This window comes from Hyla sarda, chromosome 11 (genome assembly GCF_029499605.1).
Source record: "Hyla sarda isolate aHylSar1 chromosome 11, aHylSar1.hap1, whole genome shotgun sequence".
In the NCBI taxonomy this organism is placed as follows: domain Eukaryota; kingdom Metazoa; phylum Chordata; class Amphibia; order Anura; family Hylidae; genus Hyla; species Hyla sarda.
Genome location: NC_079199.1, coordinates 22,798,027 through 22,819,373, shown reverse-complemented (window position 1 = coordinate 22,819,373; position 21,347 = coordinate 22,798,027). Strand labels below are relative to the sequence as shown.

The 21,347-nt window shown below is 42.9% G+C and overlaps 1 protein-coding gene across 10 annotated transcripts in view; it reads left to right on the top strand.

The window, feature by feature from the left end:
- Positions 1 to 21,347, top strand: part of NPAS3 (neuronal PAS domain protein 3) — a 464,246-nt gene that overhangs the window by 421,175 nt on the left and 21,724 nt on the right. For all 10 annotated transcript variants that reach the window (XM_056547020.1, XM_056547019.1, XM_056547023.1 and 7 more), the window contains one exon: positions 6,534 to 6,640. In XM_056547020.1, coding sequence (XP_056402995.1) covers positions 6,534 to 6,640 — 107 coding nt within the window. The remainder of the gene's footprint in view (positions 1 to 6,533; positions 6,641 to 21,347) is intronic.

The following is a 21,347-nucleotide window of genomic DNA, read 5'->3' as shown; positions in this document are numbered from 1 at the left end:
TTCATTACACACCCCTCTCGTTTCATTACACACCCCTGTCTCTTCATTACACACCCCTCTCGTTTCATTACACACACCTGTCTCTTCATTACACACCCCTCTCGTTTCATTACACACCCCTGTCTCTTCATTACACACCCCTCTCGTTTCATTACACACCCCTGTCTCTTCATTACACACCTTTGTCTCTGCCTGGACCATTTTAAGGCACTTAGCAGAAGGAATTATTGTGTCACAGTGACTTTTACGTATCCTGCTATTGACAGTCAGGCACGGTCACCTTCGTTCACATGCTATCGTGAATGAAAAACCTGAACAGCTATTGAAAACCGTATTGAAAACCGTATGCATTGAATCTCCATTGAAAACCGGACACGGTTGTGTCCGTTTTGCATCCTGTACAGTTGTGTCTGTTTTGCATCCTGTACGTTTTTCGGTCCGGGTGAAAAACCATATTGAAACGTATACTTTTTTTTTAACATGGGAGTCAATGGGAACCGTACAGAACTGTATGTGCGTACGGTTCCATCCGGTTTGCACCATACTTTTTTTTTACTTTGCACAGTTTTTTTCTTGGAATTTCAATCAAACAGGTGAAACTTTATTCATAATGGAGAGAAAAGTTAAAAACTTATACGTTTTTTTTTCTTTAAAAAACTGATGCAACCGGACATCATTTTTCAAACCACATACGGTTTTTAACCGTATCCGGATTAAAATGGATTAAAATTAATACACACGTTTTGATACAGTTTAGTCAGGTTTTGAGGAATCAGTTTTTTATCAAAAACCTAAAACGGGAACTGTATTGCAAAAACGTTGTGTGAACCCAGCCTTAAAGGGGTTGTGCGCTGCCCTGACTTTCGGAGCTCCGCTCACAATGCTGGGAGTTGTAGTTTTGCAACAGCTGGAGGCACACTGGTTGGGAAACACTGATCTAGACAAATCTGCCAATTAAATAATAATAAGATCAAGTTTAATTGATATGCCAACAATCCTTAAAGGGGCACTCCGGTGCTCAGTGTTTGGAACAAACTGTTCCCAACGTTGGAGCCAGCACGGGGATCTCGTGACGTCACGCCCCCTCCCATAGACTTACATTGAGGGGGAGGGGTGTGACATCACGAGGGGGCGTGGCTATGACGTCACGAGCTCCCGGAAATCGGCTCCAGCGTTGGGAACAGTTTGTTCCAAACACTGAGCCCCTTTAAGGATTGTTGGCATATCAATTAAACTTGTAAAACCTCCATGCCAAAAAGCCCTATAAAGATATGGCCTTAGTTTATACACCAAAATCTTGCTGGCAGGTTCGCTTTAATGTAGATCCCTGACCAGACCCCTAAAATAGATCCAATACATGGAATTATTAATTATTAATCACTACTCATTGTTAACCAGTAGGGTTCTTCACCAGTGTGCACAGTCATCTCATGGATTTCTACCATTTATCTATGTGGTGAGGATTCTTCTTGCTTAGTTAAAGGGGTTATTCCAGGATTAAACTTTTTTTTATATATCAACTGGCTCCAGAAAGTTAAACAGATTTGTAAATTACTTCTATAAAAAAATCTTAAAGGGTACCTTTCATCAAAAAAAAACTTTTGCTATATTATAGATTAATGTATGCAGAATAACTTTCCAATAGCATGTTATTAAAAAATATGCTTCTTTCTATTTAATTTTCCACTTTGAAAAATGACCACTAGGGGTCTCCCTACCAGTCCTCTTTTATAGATTTCAGACTCATGCAGGAGTCCTAAATCTCAAACTGCAGCCGGAACACAGACAAACTCAGCACTGCTCACTGCCAGGGAGCAGTGCTGTGCTTGTCTGTGTCCCGGCTGCAGTCTGAGATTTAGGACTCCAGCATGAGTCTGAAATCTATAAAAAGAGGACTGGTAGGGAGACCCCTAGTGGTCATTTTTCAAAGTGGAAAATTAAATAGAAAGAAGCATTTTTTAATAACATGCTATTGGAAAGTTATTCTGCATACATTAATCTATAATATATCAAAAGTTTTTTTGATGAAAGGTACCCTTTAATCCTTTCAGTACTTATGAGCTTCTGAAGTTAAGGTTGTTCTTTTCTGTCTAAGTGCTCTCTGATGACACGTGTCTCAGGAACCGCCCAGTTTAGAAGCAAATCCCCATAGCAAATCTCTTCTAAACTGGGCGGTTCCCGAGACACGTGTCATCAGAGAGCACTTAGACAGAAAAGAACAACCTTAACTTCAGAAGCTCATAAGTACTGAAAGGATTAAGATTTTTTAATAGAAGTAATTTACAAATCTGTTTAACTTTCTGGAGCCAGTTGATATATATATATATATATATATATATATATATATATATATATATATATATATTCCTGGAATACCCCTTTAAGTAAACTATAAGAACCTGCTGCTGCATTAAACATGTGTTCTAGATAGTACAATGTAAACCTGCCCCGCCTTGTCAGCACTTCACAAATGGCGCTGCATTGAAGCAAACTACAGGACTGTTACGGGCAGTTGTGGGTGTATATACATATTCCTATGTCTGTTATTGTATACAGCACTGTACTGTGACTTCCTTTGTTCCATGTTGCTTCATTAGCCAGCTCATTATTCAAGCAATATAATGATGATCATTGCTATTATCACCAGGCTTATTATTACCATTATTAGCGCTATTACAGGTTATTACACGCTTTGTCATTTATATCATTCATCGAGTAATATCCGCTGATTATTATAATTCCGATACAGCGGCGCAGAAAGTGTTGTGTCGCCCGCGCTTTGGGTAATTAGTGGCCTCGTTGTTTTCCGCCTTTGCGATCCGACAGAAATAATTGCTCGTTAATTACTTCCAGTTACATTCACTTTTGCAAAGTCTTTGGAAAGGACAAAAGGAGCAGATTTAACCCTTGTGAAGAGGGTGGAAGAAGAAGGGGCATCCTTACAATTGCTTTGCAAAGTTCTTGGCATAGAATGAGTCACATACACTAAGAACTGTCTTAGCATAGTACAGGACTTAAAGTAGTACTCCACTTTTTTTTTTTTTGCACATATATTGCTAACTCACCAGCGCTATTCCAGCAGTGTAGTTGCTATCATCCCAGCTCAGCTGTATTCATACATTTTTAGCCCTTTCATTATGACAACTTTGCCATGTGATCCCATTTGGCAAACAGTACAAAGCAAGTTCTGTACTGGTTGTCAGACACGATCACATGACTCAGCTGTCACAATGAAAGGGTTAAGGGTTAAAATGTATGAATGCAGCTGAGCTGGGAGGATAGAAACTACACTGCTGGAATAGCGCTGGTGAGTTAGCACTATGGGGGAGATTCATCAAGACCTGTGCAGAGGAAAAGTCATCCATTTGCCTGTAGTAAGCAATCAGATCGCTTCTTTCATTTTTGGAAAAGGCCTCTGAAAAGTAAAAGAAGAAATCTTATTGGTTGCTATAAGCAACTGGTCAACTTTTCCTAGACACAGGTCTTGATGTTTCTCCCCCTATATGTGTATAGACTAGATGTTAGTCTTCCTCATGTGAAGAACTGCTTATGAGAAGATTATATACAGACACCTCAGCTCCCCACCAAACACACCCCTCCTTGTATGTCCCACCATACACAGGAAGATATCATTTCTGACTTATCTAAGGTACCAGGAGTGCAGTGATATAGTAGGCGAGTCTTTACAGTAATTAACTCCAAATTCTGTGTGCTGAGAGTCCAGTGTATGTCTATGAAATAGACAAAGCTGTTTTCAGCTCACCCTTTAAGCATGGATGATTGTGCCCCTGGCAAGGAAGCATAGAGCACACAAACAAACTTTGTAGCCTAACAAATCTTGGAGTTAAAAGTCACCCTCTTTATTTCAACTTCATTAAAAGATCTATAAACACAAGATTACATCTGGCATTGTAATTGTGTGTTTATGGGTCTTTTAATGGAGATTAAATAAAGTGGATGACTTTTTAACTCCAAGTTTTGCTGGACTACTAAGTTTATTCATGTATGAGATGCTGCTTCACACTGTTCTCCCCAGCTTCCCGTTTGTATGAGTTGATAGTGAGAAACCTATCACAAGCACGGCAGGGGGTAAGGGGAGAGCAGTGATGAAGCATTTTATGGAATTACAGAGTGGGGGTTGGGGCCCATTTTTACTACAGAATATCCGCTTGGCATTCTATGTGCAGCATGCACTAGGACCGTCCAGACATGTGCCGTCTCTATTGACGGGAATGTGTTTCTGATCGGATTCCGCTGAAAGAATGAACATGTTCATTCTTTCAGCAGAGTCCAGAATTTGAAATTCCGTCACAGAAATTCTGCAGTGTGCATGGTGCAGCAGAATCTCACTGAAATCAATAGACGGCTGCTATATGGGAATTTCAGAGTAAAATGTTTCCACTTGCCATAGTGTGAATAAATGGGCCCTTAGGAGGCGGAAGTTTGGTGTAGCACTTAGTGCCCTTAAATTTTCCTTAATTTTTTTTGTTCCCATTAATGTTACAGTGTAAGAATGGATGAAAAAAATCATATGTCCATCATTATCAGTCATGGGATGGAAATAACATGGGTAAATGGAAGATGGGATAAAACCTGTATCCCCCAATCAAAATAGAGCAGTGTTTTCCAAACAGCATGTCTCCAGTTGTTGCAAAACTGCAACTCCCAGTATGCCCGGACATCCTTTAGCTGTCCGGGCATGCTCGGACTTGTGGTTTTGCAACAGCAGGAGGCACACTGGTTGGGGAACACTGACATACAGTAGAAGGACCACACTTTTTACATGCAGTATCAAAATCACACTCGGCACATGAGGTATCAGAACCAAACTCATTTTATACAGTATCAGAACCAAACTCATTACTTACAGTATCAGAACCTCACTCGTTACATACAGTATCAGAACCACACTCATTACATACAGTATCAGAACCACACTCATTACATAAGGTATCAGAACCACACTCTTTACATACAGTATCAGAACCACACTCTGTACATCAGGTATCAGGACAACACTCATTACATACATTATCAGAACCACACTCTGTACATCTGGTATCAGGACCACACTTATTACGTACGGTTTCACAACCACATTCATTACATTCAGTATCAGAACCACACTCTGTACATCAGGTATCAGGACTACACTCATTACATACGGTATCAGAACTATACTCATTACATAAGTTATCAGAACCACACTCATTACATAAGTTATCAGAACCACACTCTGTACATCAGGGATCAGAACCACATTCTGTACGTCAGGTATCAGAACCACACTTGTTACATACGATATCAGGACCACGATCTGGTCATACAGATCCTTCAGTTCAGATGTGAGACTTATGGGTAACTTGTTTAGTAGGGTCTCTACTGTAAATAACATAAATCCGTACAGATGTATCATGTACATCAATCATCAACAGTGAACTTTACTATACAGCAGTGTTTCCCAACCAGTGTGCAGGCAAGCTGGGAGTTGTAGTTTTGCGCCCAAAACCCATAGGGCAGAGGTAGGCGACTTTAGAGAGGGGGAGATCTACAGATCTTGAAATCTTCTTGACACTAAGTAATGATAGGACCATGGGTTGGAGAAATGTGCACATCTTCAATGGTGTTAAAAAAGCCTTAAAAGATTATCCCAAGAATATAGGGTATAGGATATGGGATATCTAGCTAATTGATCATGGTCTAACTGCTGGGACCTCCACTAATCACAAGAATGGAGACTCAGCCACTATTCCATAGAAGTCTATGGGACTTCTGAACATTAGCCGAGTACAGCCACTATCCATTTTAATAGGACCTATGCCATGCATCTATTATTTGTATATCCGGGCCTAACTTTAAAACATACATTAATATTATCGCTATTATTGTTTTTTTATGATTGGCATACTTAAATAGATCAGCGCTCATCCCCAGCCGTCCACATTTTCTAGCGTTTACATCTCTTGCATCAGTAATGCTACAGTGTGCGCTCGGCAGAATAACTTAAGTCTTATTCCAGACAGGTAGACAAAAAAAATGTATTGATTCCTATGTTACAGAATGTGTAGTGTAGCATTTGCATCATCCGATCGGATGCTAGCGGCATTTACTCGTCACTACACTTAATACATTTTCTAGGGCGATACCTATTAAATTAAAACGCTGGAGCTTTCTGCACCCTGAAAATTAAAACATATCTTGTCTAGCCTAAGAAAAAGTAAAGTGTAACTCGGGAAGAGCAAAAAAGGCTAATGTATGTGGTCTTATAAATTGTTTTCCCAACATAACCAAGTATCCGCTAATTTTACAAAGGGGTTAAAAAATTCGAGTTGTAATATCACACAACCACCTGAGGACAGGTGTGGCGCTGTTTTTAGAAGGAAGCAGCTTTGATTTGTGTATATATATATATATATATATATATATATCCTATTATCCACTGCAGTAGTAGCTTTGAATGGTGTTTATGTGGTATTATGAGCATTCGATTTTATATCCATTTAACCTTTATTTTTATTTTTTTACTATTGCAGAATCAGTGATTACATGGACCTCAATGCTGTGGATCTGATGGGTAAAAGATGCTATCACTTCATTCATGCTGAAGATGTGGAAGGCATTAGACACAGCCACCTGGACTGTGAGTATGATACAAAGTTATCAGACCTACCTATCCCCATAACATATAATAAGTGAAATCTCTATCCACATAGAGCTAAAACATCAATTTTATTCATATCTTTAAAAATCCCATTATTTATAAAGTATAATCAAATAATAAATCCCACACAATTATAAAGTATAATCAAAAATAAATATAGATAAGGTAATAGGTTCTCCTATGATGAACACCTGTATGTCCCGACGCATTTCCCCCGTGTATCTTATATATATATTATACAGCGGTTCATCAGGGGATCACAAATAGGGTGCGTTCACACGGAGTAATTCAAGAGGAATTTACTCGAGCAATTCCTCTTGAATTCTCCGCTCCAAATTAATTCACATCTCCTCTGCCCATTGACTTTTATGTTTTTTCCGCTGTCCTGTTCACCCTGCGAAATTCTGCTAGCGGAATTCTGACGCTAAATTCCGTTCCGCTTGAAGAATGAGCATGTTCATTCTTCAAGTAGAATCCGCTAGCAGAAATCAATAGAAGTCAATGGTTAAAAAAATAAAATTCCGCCTGACATCGTTTTCGTGCGGAATTTGCGCGGAATTCGCACGGAAATGTCTGAAAAACCCTTCACTTCTTTCTCCCCCATTTCCGCTCGAAAATAAAATTATTATTTTCCGCCTGTAATATTTCGGCGTGAATTACCCTATGAAATAGCAGAATGATATTGCAGATTCTACAGACAGTACAGAGACAACAAATAAATAAACAGTACAAAAGCCACAAGAAGGTATGGATACAGGATATATAGGCACATAACACTTAGCAAACAACGGATCACATATGGCTGGACATGTAGCTGGACAAATTGCTTGCAGTATCTTGATGGCTGCCAATCCTCCAGATAATGATATACCAGTATACGATATCTAAGGAGGAGTCACAGTCCTTCACATCTGACTGTGTACTGATCCCCAATCCGATATTCACAAAGATAAGCTGCACCGCGGCTGCCAGTCCAGGCTGCAGACCGATACTATGCATCCCCCGATACTATGCATCCCCCGATACTATGCATCCCCGATACTATGCATCCCCGATACTATGCATCCCCGATACTATGCATCCCCGATACTATGCATCCCCGATACTATGCATCCCCCGATACTATGCATCCCCGATACTATGCATCCCCGATACTATGCATCCCCGATACTATGCATCCCCGATACTATGCATCCCCCGATACTATGCATCCCCGATACTATGCATCCCCGATACTATGCATCCCCGATACTATGCATCCCCGATACTATGCATCCCCGATACTATGCATCCCAGATACTATGCATCCCCGATACTATGCATCCCCGATACTATGCATCCCCGATACTATGCATCCCCGATACTATGCATCCCCGATACTATGCATCCCAGATACTATGCATCCCCGATACTATGCATCCCCGATACTATGCATCCCCGATACTATGCATCCCAGATACTATGCATCCCCGATACTATGCATCCCCGATACTATGCATCCCCGATACTATGCATCCCCGATACTATGCATCCCCCGATACTATGCATCCCCGATACTATGCATCCCAGATACTATGCATCCCAGATACTATGCATCCCAGATACTATGCATCCCCGATACTATGCATCCCCGATACTAGGCATCCCAGATACTATGCATCCCAGATACTATGCATCCCCGATACTATGCATCCCCGATACTATGCATCCCCGATACTATGCATCCCCGATACTATGCATCAAGCAAATAAAAATCTTCATTTGCTTGATGCATAGTATCGGGGATGGATGTTGTATCATCCATTATCGGCCAGCCTTTGTTCACACAGTACAGTTTTTGGCGCTGAACCTAGGGAAATCATTTAGAATTAGATTTCTTTTTGTATTGGGTTCCAATCCCAATTTGGTATCCAAGACTGTGGCCCTCATTTACTATTGCAAACCCGACATGTTTTGTCGGGTTGTGCGCCAGATTCTGTCGCATTGCGCCAGAAATTCTGTCTGCGCCAGATTTTGCGCCAGAATTGAAAAAACCCTGACTAACTCTCCATTTTGCTAAGAAAACCCGGAAAAGGGGCGTGTCAGACTGTAAAAGGGGGCGTGGTCTCCGAAAAGGGGCGTGTTCCTGACATTTTCACAAAAAAAACAACATATTTACTGAGGTTTTCACATAAAATGTGGTGAATTTCCGCTGAGAAAAACCAGACAGATCAGAGCATGTGTAAAAAAGCAAAGTGTAGGGAAACTAGGGATGTAAGAAAAAATTGATTCGCGCGATTATCGCGATTTTTTCATTTGGCGGTACTGAATCGATTCAAAATATTTTTGAATCGATTCTTTTAGGGATGTGGAATTTGTATCTCCTGATGCCCGGAACAGCATGACCCGGGCATCAGGAGATACAAGTTCCACATTTGTGGAGCCGGGCAGGCCGGATCTGACGCGGCGGCGCTCTGGGTGTACGGAGCGGGCTCCGACTCGTGCCCGCTCCGTACTCTGCGACCCCCGGCTGATTTCAGTAGCCGGGGGCCGCTGATGCATCACCGCCGCTAGTATCCAGCATGCGGTGCTCTGCATTGTGTATGGAGCGGGCTCCGGACTCGTGCCCGCTCCATACTCTTCAGCCCCCGGCTGTTCTCAGTAACCGGGGGCCGCCGCTAATAGCCAGCATGCGGCGATTGCCCCGGCTGGCTATTAAAGGAGTAGTCCGGCGCGCACTTTTCTCGTTTTATCCCGTCCGTGCTGCAAAATAAAAGAAAACGCACAATCTCTTACCTGCCAACGAGCCCCCGGAGCTCCGGTACACTTCGGTACAGGTGTTCGGTCCCCGGGCTGTATTCTTCTTACTTCCTGTTAGCCCAACACGTCACACGGAGCTTCAGCCTATCACTGGCCGCAGCGATGTCCCGCCTCTGCTGGTGATAGGCTGAAGCTCCGTGTGACGTGCCAGGCTAACAGGAAGTAAGAAGAATACAGCCCGGGGACCGAACACCTGTACCAGAGCTCCGGGGGCTCGTTGGCAGGTAAGAGAAAGTGCGTTTTGCAGCCCGGACGGGATAAAATGAGAAAAGTGCGCGTTGGACTACTAGATCGCCGCTGTCAAAGCTGACAGCGGCGTCTATTGGGATCTATGAATGCTCCCAGGTGGGCGATGTATCGGGATATATCGTGATGTATCGTCACCTAGACGGTATCGCGATATATCGGGATATATCGAATCGCCACACTGGTATCGCGATTCGAATCGTATCACCAAATTCTTGGCGATTCACACCCCTAAGGGAAACCTTAGTAAATACCGTGGAAAATAAATTGTAGGGAATTAAAACCCACAAAGAAACCTACACAACACTCTTAGTAAATCAGGGCCTGTGACTTTGTCTCGGGAGGACCTGTCCTGTATTAGTCTGAAAAAGAAGACAAAGGCGCTCCATGGTGAAGGAAAACCAATGAACCGGATAAGGGCAATAGAAGAGAACCGCTTACCCGATTCAGTTGTGTAACCACATACACAACAATGGAATGCGTGTACGTGAATAAAAGCTTCTGTCCACGGCCTTCCTGACCCAGAGGAATTAGCAGCAAAAAGACTTAAGAAGAACCAGGGATTAAAACGGCGCTGGACAGGATCAAAGCTTCCGCCGTGGTAAAGTGACGTGTACCTTTATTAACCAACATGCAACGCGTTTCGCTGCGCATGCGCAGCGAAACGCGTTGCATGTTGGTTAATAAAGGTACACCTCACTTTACCCCGGCAGAAGCTTTGATACTGTCCAGCGCTGGTTTAAAGGGGTATTCCAGGAAAAAACTTTTTTTTTTTTTTTTGTATATCAACTGGCTCCGGAAAGTTAAACAGATTTGTAAATTACTTCTATAAAAAAAATCTTAATCCTTCCAATAATTATCAGCTGCTGAAGTTGAGTTGTTCTTTTCTGTCTGGCAGCAGTGCTCTCTGCTGACATCTCTGTCTGTCTCGGGAACTGCACAGAGTAGAAGAGGTTTGCTATGGGGGTTTGCTTCTACTCTGGACAGTTCCCGATACAGGTGTCATCAGAGAGCACTTAGACAGAAAAGAACAACTCAACTTCAGCATCTGATAAGTACTGGAAGGATTAAGATTTTTTTTTTTTTTATAGAAGTAATTTACAAATCTGTTTAACTTTCTGGAGCCAGTTGATATATATATATATATATATATATATATATATATATTAAAAAAATGTTTTTTCCTGGATAACCCCTTTAATTCCTGGTTCTTCTGAAGTCTTTTTGCTGCTATGTCCTTTATTAGGGTATGTTCACACTAAGAAATTGACGAAGAATGTGTAGTTTCGCGCCAGTATTCAGATCTGATTCCACCCTGAATTAAAGTTCCATTGACTTTGAAGGTGTACTCCTTATTAACTGGTTCCAAAAAGATTTGTAAATTACTTCTATTTAAAAATCTTAATCCTTCCAGTACTCATCAGCTGCTGTATACTCCACAGGAAGTTCTTTTCTTTTTGAATTTCTTTTCTGTCTGACCACAGTGCTCTCTGCTGACACCTCTGTCCATGTCAGGAACTGTCCAGAGTAGGAGCAAATCCCCATAGAAAATCTATGCTGCTCTGGACAGTTCCTGACATGGACAGAGGTGTCAGCAGAGAGCACTGTGGTCAAATTCAAAAAGAAAACAACTTCCTCTGGAGCATACAGCAGCTGATAAGTACTGGAAGGATTAAGATTTTTAAATAGAAATTATTTACAAATCTGTTTAACTTTCTGGCACCAGTTGATTAAAAAAAATGTTTTCCAGTGGAGTACCCCTTTATTGGTCTTTCCGCCGCTCTGTTCACACTGAATTTCCGCAGAATAAATTCCGTCGCTGACATGTATTCTGCCACAGGATTGAACATGTTCATTCTTCTGGCGGAATCCACAGGTAAAAGCCCATGAAAGTCAATTGGACTTTATTTTTCCTGATGGTTTGGTCTGGAATTGATTTGGAATTTTCTTAAAGAATATTCTAAAGGAGAATTGAGAGCCAGTCATTGGTGGTTGTAGTTCTGATCCTCCTCTATATTTTCTCTTTAAAATTCCGCTTAAAATTCCTCTTTAAATTTTGCACCAATTCCGGTCCAAGTAGATTTGCTGAATTTCCTGATCGAAATTGTTTCTCATCAATTTGTCAATTCCTTAGTGTGAACATTGCTTTGAATGGGCGCTGTGTAATGCTTAATTTCCCCTGTGGTGGCGCCATAGGCAAATTGAACACTTACCAATAGCTTTCCCCACAGCTAATTGCCGGGGTCCCAGGAGGGGAGCTCTTTGTGATCTCTAGATATAACCTCTTAAAAAGGCAGTCTGGCATGCTGAGAGTTGTAGTTTTGCAACAGCTGGAGGTCCACAATTTGGAGATCACTAATAAAGAGGTTCCTTGTGCTTACCTGTTTTAGCTGATGTGGCAGGCATATTGATTTCTATTTCCACTGTCTGTTAGCTGTCAGGAGGGATCTGATCGGTGATGATGTCATCCCGTAGTTCACAGGTAGTCAGCTGACCCATGGCACATGGCAATGTAGGATTAGTGATGGTTATTGTGCATTATATAGGAAAGAAAACCCGGAGTGCTTTTTTAAAGGGGTACTCCACTGGAAAAAAAAAAATTTTTTTTAAATGAACTGGTGCCAGAAAGTCATTCGTACCAATGATATGTACAATGATACTCACATGTCCCCGCTGCTCCGGCCTGTCAGTTCGCCGTTCCTCTGCTGCCGTATCACTACGTTGCTGCTACAGTGGTCCCTCAACATACGATGGTAATCCGTTCCAAATGGACCATCGTTTGTTGAAACCATCGTATGTTGAGGGATCCGTGCAATGTAAAGTATAGGACAGTGGTCTACAACCTGCGGACCTCCAGATGTTGCAAAACTACAACACCCAGCATGCCCGGACAGCCGTTGGCTGTCCGGGCATGCTGGGTGTTGTAGTTTTGCAACATCTGGAGGTCCGCAGGTTGAAGACCACTGGTATAGGAAGTTGTACTCACCTGTCCCTGCCGCTCCGGACCGTCACCGCTGCCCGGGATGTCGCCGTCCATTGCTGTCGCCGCGTCCCCGAGGTGTCCCCGACGCTCCGGCAAGGCCTCTGCTTCCCCAGCATTCTTTCTCTCCGTCGCCGCCATCACGTCGCTACGCACGTCGCTCCTTTTGGATGGCGGGACGGCGCGCGCAGCGACGTGATGACGACGATGGAGAGCGCCGACGATGCAGAGGATCCCGAAGAGGACGCGCCGGAGCCCCGAGAACAGGTAAGTGATCGTCATCGGACCACACGGGACACCGTAAATGGCTATCCGGTGGCAGCTGAAGCAGTTTTCGCTGACAGATAGCCGTTTATGCGATGGCCCCGACATACAAAAGCATCCTATGTTGATGCTGCCTTCAACATGCGATGGACTCTGAGAGACCATCATATGGTGAAATGATCGTAGGTCGAGGGGTCACTGTACCCTGCGCCATCGCTCTCCTTTGCCATCATCACGTCGCAGCTCATGCCGCTCCAATTGGATGACGGGGTGGCGTGAGCGGTGACGTGATGACGGCGACGGTGCAAGGCAGCGGCAGCAGAGGAGCGGTGAACTGAGGGGCCGGAGCGGCAGGGACATGTAAGAATCATTGAGCGGGGCACATTAAACGGCTATCTGGCGGCAGCGGAAGCTGTCAGCGCTGCCGGATAGCTGTTTTTGCGATGGACCCGACACACAGAAGCATCGTATGTTGATGCTGCATTCAACATACAATGGCTTCTGAGAGGCCATCACATGCTGAAATGATTACGTGGGGGAACCACTGTGTATATATATATATATATATATATATATATATATATATGAGTAGCCTTCATTATTTGGAGGAGGTTTTAGGATACTTAATTCTTTTTTTTCATTTGGTGTTTTTTTTTTTTGTAGTAGAAGTTTGAATAAATTATAAATAAATGAGAATGTTCTGTTTGTTTGGATCTCTTATTCTCCGTCATAATCTCTGTTTATTCCCTATTCCACCAACCTTTCTATCTGGCACCTCTCTAGATGCCGGATCTGACATGTTTACATACTAGACGCCTCTTCCTTTGCCCACCAGGCCGCCTTCCATTCAGGTGTAAAACATCCAAAGCACAATCACCAGGACTTAAGCTTTTAGCGCATTTCACTGCTGAACGCCCCCTCTCCGGGGTTGTACATAGCTTAGGCATTATTCCAGGGAATACTATATATTGGATTTGCTTTCTTTCAGCTAGAAGCCGAGCTAAGACTAACTATCACGTTTTCCCCACCTATTCTGTGATTTGGGCCAGCGTGGATTTGGACAGCTGGTTCTCTCGGAGCAGTATTACTTCCACTGATCCAAATACTAGTTGGGCAGTGTCCCCAACCATCAGGGAGAGCGGTGCGATCCAGGGCTGCCATGTCTGTCTACTGCTTGAGTGCACAAAGAAAGGATCAGACCCCTTATACTTTCTGTAGATTCTCCAAACACAAGAAAATACCTCCCAGCAGGCTCCCAACCACTAAAATGACACCCGGTAAGGTGCTCTGTACTGGTAGGGCTGTGGGTCCTGCTGCATCTTTTTGACATTGCATTGTTAAAGGGGTACTCCACTGGAAAACATTGTTTTTTTTTGTTTTGTTTTTTTAAATCAACTGGTGGCAGAAAGTTAAACAGATTTGTAAATTACTTCTATTTAAAAATCTTAATCCTTCCAGTACTTATCAGCTTCTGTATGTTCCAGAGGAAGTTCTTTTCTTTTTTAATTTCCTTTCTGCCTGACCACAGTGCTCTCTGCTGACACCTCTGTCCATGTCAGGAACTGTCCAGAGTAGGAGAAAATCCCCATAGAAAACCTATCCTGCTCTGGACAGTTCCTGACATGGACAGAGGTGTCAGCAGAGAGCACTGTGGTCAGACAGAAAGGAAATTCAAAAAGAAAAGAACTTCTTCTGTAGAATACAGCAGCTTATAAGTATTGGAAGGGTTAAGATTTTTAAATATAAGTAATTTACAAATCTGAATTCAGGTAGAAGAAACAGACATGGTCGCACATCTACAATCTTGTATAATGATCTAATTGCTTCTCAGTATAATATCAAAAACTAACAGGTTGTTAGTATACATTTTTGATCAAAAAGTACAAGCCCACTCGCCACGTCAAGGCCACCTATTTAGAGTGGGCCCCTAACGTCCCTAGCATAAAAACGGACGGAACTGTATGCACTTGTAAAAACAGTATACTGTTTAAAAACGCATACGGTTTACTTTTTCCCATACTGTTCCATCCGTTTTTTTTTTGCCATACAGTTTTCTTTAGAAAACCGGATTAAAAAAGAGTATGGCAAAAACGTGGTGTGAACCCAGCCTTAGACTATAAAGTATTGTAAAATCTTAATCAGATGCAAAGATGACCTTCTAATGATGGCATATGTCCAGTTATAACAGTTTACGCTCTTCCGGAAAGATTTTCTTCAAAGTTTTGAAAGTAGAAATTTTACCCCATTCATCCAAAAGAGCATTGGTGCAGTCAGATACTGATCCAGGATGAGAGGGTCTGGATTACAATCTCTATTCTAGGTCATCTCAAAGGTGTTGGATAGAGTTGAGGTCAGGGCTCAGTGTAGACAGTCAAGTTATTTCCCACCAGACTCCCCCCCCCCCCCCCCCCCCCATGCCTTTATGTGCACTGGGGCTCAGTCGTACTGGGACAGAAAATGGCCGAACCTAAATTGATTGCGTTAGAAATGGAAATTGTCCATAATGTCTTGGTATGTTGAAGCATTAAAGGGGTACTCCGTCCCTAGACATCTTATCCCCTATCCAAAGGATAGGGGATAAGATGTCTGATTGCTGGGGCCCCCGCGATCTCGGCTGCGGCACCCCAGACATCCGGTGCCTGGCCGGATGACTGGCAATGCGGGGCGGAGGTTTGTGACGTCACGGCCACGACCCCTCAATGCAAGTCTATAGGAGGGGGCGTGACGTCCGTCACGCCCCCTCCTATAGACTTGCATTGAGGGGGCGTGGCCGTGACATCAAGAGCCTTTGGCGCTGTATCGGGCACTCTAAACGAACGCCGGGTGCAGCAGGGAGACATCTCCTTTGGATAGGGGATAAGATGTCTAGGGGCGGAGTAACGCTTTAAGATTTTACTAGGCCTAGGCCGACCCCTGAGAAATTCGGCCATCGGGGGAGCCCGGGGAAATAGCGGGAGAAAAATTACAAACTGTTCCGAATGCTGGAGCCGGCGCCGGAAGCTTGCTACTTCTTAGCCCCGCCCCGCCATGACATCATGCCCCTTCCCCTCAATGCAAGTCTATGGGAGGGGACGTGACAGCCGTTACGCCCTCTCCCATAGACTTGCATTGAGCGGCGGGGTGTGACGTCATGAGTGGGCGGGGCTATGACGGCACAAGCTCCCGGCTCCAACGTTCGAAACAGTTTGTTCCAAACGCTGAGCAGCGGAGCACCCCTTTAACGGCTGTTCTCGACAGGGAGCAACGGCAGTGTGAAAAGGGGCCTACCCGGCTGTCAGGAAATGGTGGATTGTCGCTAGTGGGAGATCTTTTTGTTATATTTATTCGGTCGTGCTGTAACTTCGTATATAACGTTCTCTTCTTATAGTGCGTAACGTCACGTTGACAGTATATTATACAGCAAAATAACCGGTCTGTGGCCACCATAGGGGTAGAGCTGAATATACAGAAAGGAAGATGTAGAGAACAGAGAAAGGCAAAGGTGGACGCTCCCTTACGAGAGGCCTGTGTTTATTCCTGTCTAATAATATTGAGTATCCCTCTGTTTCAGCCGCTACCTCAGGGACACATTCTCGCTGCCATCTGATAAATGGAATATGGACGTTAGAGCCATTTTTATGGCTGTTTCATTCAATGTTAAAGTCCTAATTGAGCCCTAAATTACGGAAAGCAGAAGCTGCCAGGAGCAGGCGGGTGTCGTTTGACTCTCAGAAAGGTCACCCTGTCTGCTTCGGGAGTGTCTACAGCTGCTAATATCTAGAATACATATGAAGGACACAGAAGAACTTCCAACTATCACTTAAAAGAACTCACAGGAACAACATAGGACTGTATTATTTTAACGCTGTGCCATAATTTTACATACCTTCCATGCGTTCCACATACAGCCCTGCAGGGCACCTGTTGCAATCCATGGGCTGTATGTGGAACGCATGGAAGGTATGTAAAATAATGGCACAGCCTTATAATAATACAGTTATGTTGTGCCTGTGAGTTCTTTTAAAGGGGTACTCCAGTTCCTGACGCGGGCAGAGGTGTCAGCAGAGAGCACTGTGGTCAGGCAGAAAAGAAATTCAAAAAGAAAACAACTTCCTCTGTAATATACAGCAACTGGGAAAAACATTTTTTGTTAAATCAACTGATGCCAGAAAGTTATACAGATTTGTAAATTACTTCTATTAAAAAAAAATCTTAATCCTTTCAGTACTTATCAGCAGCTGTATTCTCCAGAGGAAGTTGTTTTCTTTTTGAATTTCTTTTCAGTCTGACCACAGTGCTCTCTGCTGACACCTCTGTCCATGTCAGGAACTGTCCGGAGCAGGAGAGGTTTGCTATGGGGATTTACTCCTACTCTGGACAGTTCCTGACACGGACAGAGGTGTCAGCAGAGAGCACTGTGGTCAGACTGAAAAGAAATTAAAAAAGAAAACAACTTCCTCTGGAGAATACAGCAGCTGATAAGTACTGGAAGGATTAAGATTTTTTAATAGAAGTAATTTACAAATCTGTTTAACTTTCTGGCACCGGTTGATTTAAAAAAGAAAAAATAATGTTTTCCACCGGAGTACCCCTTTAAGTAATAGCTGGAAGTTCTGCTGTGTCCTTTATGTATTTGGTGTGAACATGGCCTAAAGGGGTTATCCAGGAGTAGAAAAACAGAGCTGATATCTTCTAAAAACAGCACCACCCCTTTCCTCAGGTTGAGTGTGGTATTACAATTCGGCTTCCTTCACTTCAATGGAACTGAGTTTCAATACCGCACACAACCTGAGAACAGGTGTGGCGCTGTTTTGTTGGGGGGGAAGAAATCCAATCCCTCTATAGGAGTTAAAACAGGGAGTAGAAATGGTTAAAGGGGTACTCCACTGGGAAAACATTTTTTGTTAAATCAACTGGCTCCAGAAAGTTAAACAGATATGTAAATTACTTCTATTAATTTTTTTTTAATCCTTTCAGTACTTATTAGCAGCAGTATACTACAGAGGAAATTCTTTTCTTTTTGGATTTCTTTTCTGTCTGTCCACAGTGCTCTCTGCTGACACCTCTGTCCATGTCAGGAACTGTCCAGAGCAGGAGAAAATCCTCATAGCACACCTATTCTGCTCCGGACAGTTCCTGACATTGACAGAGGTGTCAGCAGAGAGCACTGTGGACAGACAGAAAAGAAATTCAAAAAGAAAAGAATTTCCTCTGTAGCATACAGCTACTAATAAGTACTGGAAGGATTAAGATTTTTTTAATATAGGTAATTTACAAATCTGTTTAACTTTCTGCCACCAGTTCATAAAAAAAAAAAAAAAATGTTTTCCGCCAGAGTACCCCTTTAATAACGTGTAATTCCAGAATACATCAGACTTCTAGTTCTTGATATGTTCTCCCTTCTGTCGCCATTAGGCCGGAGCTACAAGTAGTTACCGATTCGGCTGTGATTCCTGGGACGCTCGGCGCTGTAACATGCATATTCACAATGTAGAATATTGTATTCATGGAAATAAATCACCGTTCTGACACAGAGTATTGTGCAGCTTATTCCAGGGGCAGTGTTCCCTCTCCATTATGGGATTTGGCGTTCTTTTAGCTCCCAATTTAATGCATATTAAAAAAAAAAGAACTCAAATCCATTTACTGACCTTCCTAGTACAGTAAAGGACATAGTCAAACTTTAGTTTCCCAAATCCCTGAGACTTCTGTTTTTTTTTCCCGTCCGTGTTTGAACACCCCCTCTCTCCCTTTACACCGCCCTCCCCGCTGCGTCCCTCAGCGTTCAGGCGTCATCTGGCGTTTGTTTTTAAAGCTGCCGCGGAGGACGGAGCTGACTGTCAGGGTGCCGTGGGCGAGAGGTGCAGATTAAAGCAGTTTTATTCCTTTTCATGTTGAAGCTGCCAGTTTGGTGACTAGAACGAGAGAAGTGGAGGGGGAGAGACAGCGAGAGAGTGCGAAAGGGTCTGCCAGTCACACCGCAGCCAAGCCTTGTTCTTTCTGGTTATTATAGCGGCTCACCGAGGAACGTCCCTCTGTAGACAGGTGTTAGGAGAAAGGCAAGGACACGTGTAGTAAAATCCAAATTGAATGCACCAAGACGGGTTACGTCTCCTGTCGCCTGACATCAAAATGTTAATAGAGAAGAATAGTCCCTCTTGTGACAAGTATCAAGGATCCCTAAGTGACTAGAACTGATGTCTCTGTCATGTCAGTGTATATATTATTATTATTATTTTATGGGTCAAATGTTAAGTGTATTTTTTCTCTACCTATTTTGATTTTGAAACATAACTACCCCTCAGGTTTGCAGTATATTCACTGATATATAATATGCAATTTATGCCAAATATGTTACTTTATAACAAAAACATGTAATTGAAGATACTGTGTCACTACAACAACCCATGCCCATATGCTCCATTACAGTGTATCCCAATCAGCCTCCAGCTGTTGTGAAACCACAACTCCCTGCATGCCCAAACAGCTTCTGATACTGGTTCTGATACCGTATGTAATGAGTGTGGTTCTGATACTGTCTGTAATAAGCATGATACTGAATGTAATGAGTGTGGTTCTGATACCGTATGTAATGAGTGTGGTTCTGATACTGTCTGTAATAAACATGATACTGAATGTAATGAGTGTGGTTCTGATACTGTCTGTAATAAGCATGATATTGAATGTAATGAGTGTGGTTCTGATACCGTATGTAATGAGCGTGGTTCTGATACTGTATGTAATGCGCGTGGTTCTGATACATAACCATATGTAATGAGTGTGGATTTGATGCCTCAGGTAATGAACATGGTTCTAATACTGTATGTTACAACCATGGGCCTTTTACCTTATGTATTGAGCATGGTTCTGATACTGTATGCAATGAGTGTTGCTCTGATAGTGTAAGTAATGAGTGTGGTTGTGATACCATATGTAATGAGCGTGGTTCTGATACTGTATGCAATGAGTGTTGCCCTGATAGTGTATGTAATGAGTGTGGTTCTGATACCATAGGTAATGAACCTGGTTCTAATACTGTATGTAATTAGCATGGGTCTGATACCATATGTAACAAGCATGGTTCTGATACCATTTTATAGTAGTTGTAGTTTTGCAACAGCTGGAGGCACCCTGATGGGGAAACACTGGTGTATTAGCATATAGATTTGTTACAGATAGTCCTTCCCTCTCGAATCTGGACCCTTCTCTATAAGCCGACACTGGCAGACCGGATTTATGCATGCATTGCATGGACAGCCAACAATTTGGCTATAGTACTTTATTCCCTCCTTCCCCTGTGATAGCCTCTACCTGATTACCAGGAATTAGAGTAGCAGGCCATGGGATGGTTGGTTGACTTTTTTTCCCCCCAAAAAGGTAGACTTGTTGAGACTTTAAAGGTAGAGTCACACGTGCCATATTTTGCTGCATATTTTCTGCTATGTAAGTCAATGGGTAGCAAAATCAGCTGCTGAAAATAGGCACAAAATATGCAACAAAATATGGCACTGTGACCCTACCCTTATGGTGTTTTCTGTTGTTCAAAGCAAGCATACTCACCTGCCCTAATCTCCCGCAGCTGGCATTTTAATGGTGCCAGTGCTCCCTGCTCCTTGCTTCCCCTGACATGCTGTTACTGCAGAAAACTCTGGCTCACGGCTGTCCAGGCATGCTGGGAGTTGTAGTTTTGCAACATCTGGAGAAAAGGTGTTTGGAAAACACCATCTTACAGCAAAGAGCTAAATTACATACATTCCGGCAACTATTCAAATGTTAATTCTCTCATATAAAGGATGGATGTCTCATGAAATATTTGGATGTCTCGTGAAAAATTTGCGACTTTTAGCCCTTGTTTATATAGTTCAGTATTTTACATTTGTGATAACTCAGCAGCCAGATGTTACATGTCAGCCAATGATACATTCCCAGGCTGGACAGCAGTGTGTTGGGCTTCGGAGCCCCTGTTGTTGCAGGACGCTCTATCCTTGGTGTATTTGTTGACCGCTGTATGTAATGTTGCTGGCGTCAATGTGAATTATTTCTGGACTCGAGGCCACGACTAACATAGCACAGGTAGGTTTTAGATGTGATAGTTGGACCCGCATCACATGTTCTTCTTTTACGCACCATGTGCAGAGCAGAGACATGTGTAGTAGGCTGTAAGTTGGAACAAGGAGTTGCCAGCAGTTGTGTACCCTAAGTCAATATGTGTGTGTGTGTGTGTGTATATATATATATATATATATATATATATATATACACACACACAGTGGAACCACTGTTTTATAATGATATTCAGGGCCGGCTCTTCCTATAGGCAAAATAGGCAGCCTCCTAGCGCGCCCTGTTAATGGGGGGTGCCACTCTGTCTGCCGCAAGAGAGTAAGACCACTCACTCAGCCAGCAGCATTAGGAGGA